This window comes from Propithecus coquereli, unplaced genomic scaffold (genome assembly GCF_000956105.1).
Source record: "Propithecus coquereli isolate 6110/MARCELLA unplaced genomic scaffold, Pcoq_1.0 Scaffold44, whole genome shotgun sequence".
Classification (NCBI taxonomy): Eukaryota; Metazoa; Chordata; class Mammalia; order Primates; family Indriidae; genus Propithecus; species Propithecus coquereli.
Window position 1 is genome coordinate 1354496 of NW_012150174.1, and position 8329 is coordinate 1362824.

The window sequence follows — 8329 nt, forward strand, 5'->3', positions numbered from 1 at the left end:
CTGGGCTTCCGCATGCGCAGGAACGCCTTCTCCGTCTACATCCTCAACCTGGCCGGGGCCGACTTCCTCCTCCTCTGCTTCCTGATGATAGAATCCCTGAATAAACTCATCAAGGTCTTCCATTATCCCTTCTTCATCCCTAACGTGTTCCACATTGTGTTGACTTTTTCCTACCTTGCCGGGCTGTATATGCTGAGCACCACCAGCACCGAGCGCTGCCTGTCGGTCCTGTGGCCCATCTGGTACCGCTGCCACCCCCCGAGACACACATCAGCTGTTGTGTGTGGCCTGCTCTGGGCCCTGGCCCTGCTGCTGTGCACCCTGGATCTCTTGTGTCAATTTTGGGACATTGGTGACGATATTTGGTGTAGGACATCTCGAATCATCATAAAAGCATGGCTGGGTGTTTTCCTTTGGCTCTCTGTGGCTCCAGCCTGGCCCTGCTCGTCAGATTCCTATGTGGTTCCCAGCAGATGCGGATCACCAGGCTGTATGTGACATACACAGTGCTGGTTTTCCTCGTCTGTGGCCTGCCCTCAGGCATTGTCAGGTTCTCATATTTTTGGATGAAGCTTGACAATGAAGTCCTTTGTTATTTATTTCTAGTTTCCGTGTTCCTGACATCTGTCAACAGCAGTGCCAACCCCATCATTTACTTCTTTGGGGGCTCCTTTAGGCAGCGGTGGCAGGAAGGGCAGCAGACCCTCCAGCAGGTTCTCCAGCGGGCTCTGCAGGACACTCCTGAGGTGGATGAACGTGGGGGCAGCCTTCCTCAGGGATCCCTGGAGCTGTTGGAAAGCAGATAGGCCAGGGAGGAACAGCCTCTGCCCTGGTCAGTCAGATGTGACTCTGACGGTCAACACGGCCCTGCTGCACTTGACGATTATATGCATTATTCTCAGGCTTATACCTCTGAAATGTCTGAGTGGTTCCCCAATATCTTCAGATAGATTTATTTTTAACCTGGCTTTTCTAGTTTTACTGAGAGAGAGCATTAGTCTGAAAGTAGAATGTCTCCATCCTTCTTGACATTACCAATAAATTTCTCATGTTATCTTCCTCTGAATCTTTCCTATTGAAAACATTTTCTTTGCAATTTTCATTGCAATGGAAAGCATGCCTGTTGAACAACCTAAAATTCTTTTTTATACTTCTTTCTTAACAAGTATAAAATTTCTTGACAGAATTGAAAAAGAATATTCTTTAACTCTCAGAATATGTTCCCTTGAAAATCATGTTCCATTGTGTGATTGGGAGCATTGCCGCAAGTGGAAAACTTGATTCTTAATAAGTGAGTTCTGCTACCTCTAAATATCATTGAGTTCTCAGATATTAGAAAAAATAATGTCTCTAGAGACAGACTGTCTGCCTTCATAAATACATTCTAGGAAACTGGTTTTATGAAAAATCCTCTGCCGTCATTTGTCAATGGCATGGCAAAAAGTTGGTCTTGATTTCTACTAAAGAAAAATATGGTCATCCCCAGGAGAACTGGTAAATCCTTATTTAGGCTTTCTTGACCAAGAGACTAGTGTAGCATCTATAAATATGTCCCATAAACTCCAGGTTCGCCATGGGCAACCACAATATTGGTTTCAAAGTGGAAATTATCTTGAAAATCACTTATTATTAGTTTACAGATTCTTTTATTTCTAGGAGGACTCTGTATACTTCCTGTCTTTGTGCAAATCATTCTGGCTATAACTTTCAGTTAGTTTCATGGCTTTTCCCCATGGGAAGCAAAATTGAAAACATCTGACCTTTTCATGATGATGTCAGTTACATCATGGATATCATAACATTGATAATAACTTAGGGTTGGCCCTGAATTCTGATATGTGCTGCAACCTGGATGAACATTGAGAACATTGTGTTAAGCAACATAAGCCAGACACAAAAGAACGATATTGTAAGTTTAACTCTTATAAGGTATCCAAACTGGGAAAATTGATGGAGACAGAAAATAGATAAGTAGGTACCTACGGATGGGGTATGGGAGAATGAATAATCATTATTTGGTACAGAATTTCAATGTGGGATAATGAAAAGTTCATAAAACAAGTAGTGGTCCTAGTTATACCTTATTGTGAAAATACTTAATGCTGCTGACTTATACATTTAAAATGGATAAAGTAGTAAAATGTATGTTGTGTAAATTTTACATTTTTCAAAAATTATTAATTTAAAAAATTAGGGTCAATGCAGAGTTGAAGACTAATCTGTACCACTGGTTTCTGTTTCAACAAAGAACTCAAGCAGAAGGAGGGGCCACCATGACTCGTTGTGACACAGTGGGCTCTCTGCTGCTCACAGGCCGTGAGGCTGCTCCCCAGATGGACCCTCACAGACGGGAGCTGACAAATAAACTGCGTACACAGGAGATAGTACAAAGCAGCTATGAATGATGAAGTCTACAGTTTTCAAATTTTCCAACCAAATTTCTTGACCACACTTATAACACAGTCAGTATACGGATCAGGTTCCCCGAATCCAGATACGATCCTCTTCCACATCCAGCACTCTGCTGATTTTGTACATTATATGTACACCCTTGATTTCCAAATGCCTTAGTAGGACTTGGCAGCACATGAGGGCTTCCTACAGTGGGAGGTGGCAGGAAGACAGTGCATGCAGCCTGTGCACTTTATGTGATGTCATCAGTTCAGACTAACGGTTATTATCAGAGTCAGCACTGTGAGTCTGTGATGTCATCAATTGTACACTTTTGGCTGAAGATTTTCTCCATCATGAGGAGCTCTGTAGAGAAATTTCACCTGGGCACTGGTTATTTTGACATCAGGGACATTCCTTTTCGGGGTGCCCACAAGAAATCTTAGAGCTCCTGGAGGCTTAGGCTCAGCCCCTGACGCCCAAATGGAACTCACTTGGCATAAGACGTTACTGTATGAGAGCCCTTAGAACATTGAACCTCAATGATTTGTCTTCCTCTCTCCCTCCTCCACCACACTGTCAGGTCTTTAAGAGCAGAGAACATGTCTTTGAATCCCTAGTGCTTGGGACTAGGGCTGGAATTTAGAAGATGCTCAGCAACTATTTTTCTCTAGCAGCTCCCACCTGAAAATCACAGGGTAGTCCAGCATCTTGAAAAGACTGGCTGAGTCACCAGGTCTCACTGTGGCTCCTGCAGGCACCTCCCGCTCAAGAGAGCAGTCAGTGTCCTCTGGAGCTGGTTATTCTGACAAAGGTTCCCTCCCTTTCATTGCAGGTGTGCTCACTGTGCCTGGGGAAGAATGTGCGGGATGCAGGAGTCCGCACATGAGCGGCCTCTTTTCAAGGCCAGTGATGGATTTTCCTCTCAGTTGCCTGTTGTGGAGGAGCACACAGGATATCCAGGAGTGTCCTCCAGGAAGACAGAAAAGATTTGAAAGTCCCTCAGGGCACTTTTTGGGAGCTGTCATCCATGACTGTGTATTTATGCTGAATTCAACAAACATTTCAAGCTAAATTATATATGACCCTAAAGTCTACTTTATTCTTTGGTTATAAAGTGTCACAATACAAGATCGCATTGCTTGACATTGATACCTAGGCTTATAGTTGGCCTAGGTGGACCAGATGGGGTGAGGCTGATGTGTAAATAGACATGGGACAGAGGCCAAGGAATATCTCAGTAAAGAATCATGTTTGAAATGACTCTAGTCTCTGATTTGTCTATAATCCCTGAACAGGAAATCATAGAGCTGCCCGGCATCTTTTTTTTTTTTTTTTGAGACAGATCCTCGTTCTATTGCCTGTGCTAGCGTGCCGTGGCATCAGCTCAGCTCAGAGCAACCTCAAACTCCTGGGCTCAAGGTATCCTCCTGCCTCAGCTTCCCCAGTAGCTGGGACTACAGGCACGCGCCACCACACCCAGCTAATTTTTTCTATTTTTAGTAGACACAGGGTATCACTCTTGCTCAGGACGGTCTCGAACTCCTGAGCTCAAACAATCATCCTGCCTCAGCCTCCCAGAGTGCTAGGATTACAGGAATGAGCCACCGCGCCCAGTCCCCATCCAGCATCTTGATAAGATTCCCATGGTCACCAGCTTCCCTTCAGCTCCTGTAGGAATCTCCTCAATTAGGGGACACAGATGGGTCCTCTGAAATCACTGAATCCCAGAAAGGTTCTTCGCCAAAGAATAGGGGAAAGGTAAGGGCTTATAACAAGAATTGTCTTCTTTCCAAAGTCAGTTGAGGTTCTTGCTCTAAGGTGATATCCCAGTGTTTCCACTCAGAGTGCTACATACAGGGGGTCATGGACCTTCCTTCAGGAAAAGGCAAGAGACATGAAGCTTCCTTCTGGAAACTGGGTGCTGGCAGTCCAGACTGTGGGAGTTCCAAATGAGGTAAAACAGAACTTTCTCCCTTCTGATCCATCTGCACAAACTCTGCCCTAATTCCAACCATTCGAGTCTGCTGTCATGGAGAGAATGGTGCCTCTCCCATTCGTTTAAGGAGCATGAGAATATGCAGGCATTGCTTCTCAGAGCTGAACTGCTATAAACCTGAGTTGCATTGTTTTACTTACTTTTCAAAGTTATTCTCCTTGACATATCTGGAAAAGCCCAAGGAAGAAACACATAGTCCAAACAGAAATAACTGAAGAAAACTTTGTGCAGGCACAATTGACAAAGATGGGCAGGCTAAGGGAAAGTGACAATGCAGGGGGATGCACCCCAAGGCAGCACTAGTGAAGCACTGTTTCCACCTCTAGGCTTAAAGGGACAAGGGTGCAGCAGTGACCACTGAGAACATAGCATAGCTGAGGCTGTTGAGGTAGGAGAGGAGACCAGGCAGTTGGAGACACCCTGCCATCACCAACACACAGCCAAATGGGCAGAGAGCCAGGGAGGGGAAATGCAAAGTGCTCTCCTCCTGCCCTCCAGTCTCCTGGTGGGGTCTCCCAGTGGCTTGATTCAACCAGAAACCAGGAGAAAAAGGATCCCACTGATGAGGTGCATACAGGCCACCCCTAGCGATGCCAAACAGGCTACAGAAGGATGGAAAGGGAATCCTCATGGCAAACGAGATTAAGCCTCACACCTGCTTATATCCTTCTACTTCCCGGGGTTTCCTCTATCTAAGTGTCATTGAATCTCGTCTCAACTCAACTCTGTCAGAGTTATTTTTTTTCTGTTTGCACCTTCTTTCTCTAGTGCCACTTTTAAGGAGAAACACCACATTCCTAAAAAGCAACTAGTAAACGAAATGTAATTTTTAAAAGAGAAAACATACACCTCTTGGCTAGAGTATAAATTTGTTTGATCTAATAAAGACCCAAAATAGAAATATTTTAAACAAAATACAAAACCATGTATCCATGGGTTCCGCATCCATGAGTCAGCCAACCTCAGATCGAAAGTATTTGAAATTAAAAAAAGAATGGCTGAGTCTGTATTGAACAGGTACAAACTTTTTTCCCTAAAAATATATTGTAACAACTATTTACATGATATTTACATTGTATTAGGTGTTTTAAGTAATCTAGAAATGACGTGGAGTATACAGGAGAATGTGTGTAGGTTATATGCAAATACACCGTTCAATGTAAGAACTTGAGCATTTGCAGATTTTTGAGTCTGCAGGGCTCCTGGAACAAATCCCCTATAGATACCGAAGAATGACTGTTTTTCAGACCTGAGCTGGAGGCTCCAAGGCATGATACATTAGGACTCCAAAAATTGTTACTTCCCGATTCCTAGAGAGGTGCCCTCATCCTCGTGGCTCTGTGAGTCCAGCCACATCGGTATTCCTGCCTGGCGGAGGAGGATGAAGGGGAGGGAAAACTGTGTTCCTTCTATTAATCCCATGAGCCAGGACTTAGTTATATTGCTTCCTCTCACCTCCCACTGGCCAGCACCTAGTGACACAGTGTCACTCAGCATCCAAGAACACTGGGATGGGAGTCCTTTTGCTGCTTTAAAACTCTCAGAATTGTTATGTGACGGAAGAGGAAAAAGGAGATCAGGGGCAGCTAGTAGTCTCTGCAGCCCCCGATCAGCCCTCAGATTCTGTGTTCATGTGAAGATTGTGTACGGATGCCTCAGAAATACTGAATGATGGGCAGAGAACAGAGGCACAGAGCTTCACACAGGGCTCCAGGAGACCAGGGGCTGGCATTGGGCCGCTCTTCAGTGTATGATCTCAGGGAAATCCTTTTGACTCTTTTAGCCTCAGCTTCTTCCTGTGTTCAATGAGGATATTAAGATGGATGGGCTTTAAGGAGCACATGCCAAATGCTGGAGATGCAATAGTGGGCAAGAAATCGGGCATGACTCAGTCCTCATGGAGCTTCAGGTTTGCTGAGGAAGACGAGTACATCACACCCTAACTATACACAAACCACCTGTGAAGTGCCTGAGTGGGGATAACAGAGGTTCTGATTTCCTCCAATTTCCTTTTCTGGCCAACCAAGGCTGTAGGAGCTTGTCCCTCTGAGGGCTCACGATGGATGCATTCAGTCCTGACGCCTCTCTGGACCCCAGCAAAGGACGTATCCTCTCCCCACTTGGAAGCCTCTGCCCCTGTGAGCCCCCAGGACTCAGGGAAGGCTGCTTTGTGAAGCAGGAAAGGGCTCTCGGATTCAGCCGACTTCCTGATTGGCCTCCCCTCCCCTCTCTTGTGTTATCTACTTGATTGGCTTTTCTTCCTCTCTGGGGTTCCAGTAGGTCAGATTTTTTTTCAATCCACAATGCTGACTGCCAACTCGGATTTAACCTGGGAATTACTCTGCTTTCCTCCTCATCATGTGCGACCAACACACAGTGTTGGTGGGTCCAGAGGGCTGTTCAAAGGGTTAGACGCTGAGGCAGCCCTGCTGGGTACAAATCCACACTGCATGAGGCCAAAGAATAATCACTCATCCTTTTCGTGCTCCTGTTCCATCCTCCATAAGATCGGAATAATACCGATTTTTACCTCATAGGCTCTTGAGAGCATTAAAAGAGACACTCGATTTGCTGCTGTTATTCACCCAGATGTGAGCTCATCCTCTTCCACCAGCTGAAATCTGAAAGAGCATCTCTCTTTACATTCCAAGCCCCGAACATTTTCTATTTCCCCTCATGGACTCCACTCACACAAAAGCTGTAATGAGCAAAGGAAATCTTACCACAGATCTCCTGGGAGAGTGAATGAAGAAGGTGTATATTGGACACACCCAGCACACCACTTAGTAGCTCTCCATAGATGTTTTCCTACTTCAAGTCCCTGCTTCAGTGGCACTCAGACCTCAGCCTCACTGACTCCCTCCTCTGTATTGCTGAGCGATTTGGCACAGACCCACACCTAGCCCCACACTGTGGACCTGAATGACACTAGGGGCTCAGCAAAGCCATATCCAGTCATCACTTCAGAGGCACACCGGGTATCAACTTCAGACATTTGGGCACACATTAGTAATTCTTCCTAACACATAAAGACCTTTCCACAAAAAGAATTCTGGTGAATGAAATTTTCTTCATCTCGTTATACATATGTGTTCTAATGCCTTTAATTGTATTTTCATTTTTACATTCTATTTAACCCAAATCTACCACTACCGTTATGCTCCTCATTCATGCATTCATTCATTGAATAAATATTTATTGAGAACACAGTGTGCCACACCCTGAGCCCAGCACTGGGGATACAAAAGGTGCTCCTGTCCTCAACAGTTGACATATGGAACATTTTCTAGCCCTCCAGGAACAGCCATCCTCACATCTGTCCTATTAAGAGGTCACATTCCCCTCATGTCCCATATGCACGTCTTCACTTTCCTCTATGGATGGTCCAGTCTTAGTCATGGGGATGTCACAATCACCTCTGTGTCTTCCTGAATTCCTGCACCTGAGAGAAAATTTCTGGCCCAGGACAGAGTAATGCTTGAGTCCATAGCTCCAGCCCGTTAAGTGGAGATGTTTCAATCATAGAATATTCCCATGTTAGCAGAAGTGTTCAATATAGTAAGACCAGGCTTTAGAGTCATGAAGAACAGGGTTTGAAACCAGATTCAAGGACATCCTACCTTTTGATAGGTTATATATTGTCTACAAGCTTCTGATATCCTCCTTGTAAATGGGCCCAGTAATTCACACATTACAGGATGGTCCTGAGAATCCGTGATTGTACAGGTGGTGGTCAAATCTTGCTTGTGTTCCCAGGGGCACCAGTGGAGGGTTTCTGACCATGGCTCCAAGCACCCCAATTTGGAGCACGAAACTCATATAAATGAATGGAAGTGACAAGACCCTTCCTCTAAGTTGTGACGTGTGGGCCCTAATTCCAATCTCACTGGTGATCGGAAATGCAATGTGCTCTGGCTCCTGAGCTTCCACATGCGCAGA

The 8329-nt window shown here is 45.1% G+C and overlaps 1 protein-coding gene across 1 annotated transcript in view; it reads left to right on the forward strand.

Annotated features, from left to right (window-relative positions):
• LOC105818224 (mas-related G-protein coupled receptor member X2-like) overlaps window positions 1–806 on the forward strand; it is a 19435-nt gene extending 18629 nt beyond the window's left edge. Inside the window, exons 2-3 of the mRNA XM_012654165.1 lie at window positions 1–242; window positions 677–806. The exon at window positions 1–242 is cut by the window's left edge and continues 1 nt beyond it. Coding sequence (XP_012509619.1) covers window positions 1–242; window positions 677–806 — 372 coding nt within the window. The remainder of the gene's footprint in view (window positions 243–676) is intronic.
• The last annotated feature ends 7523 nt before the right edge of the window (window positions 807–8329 follow it).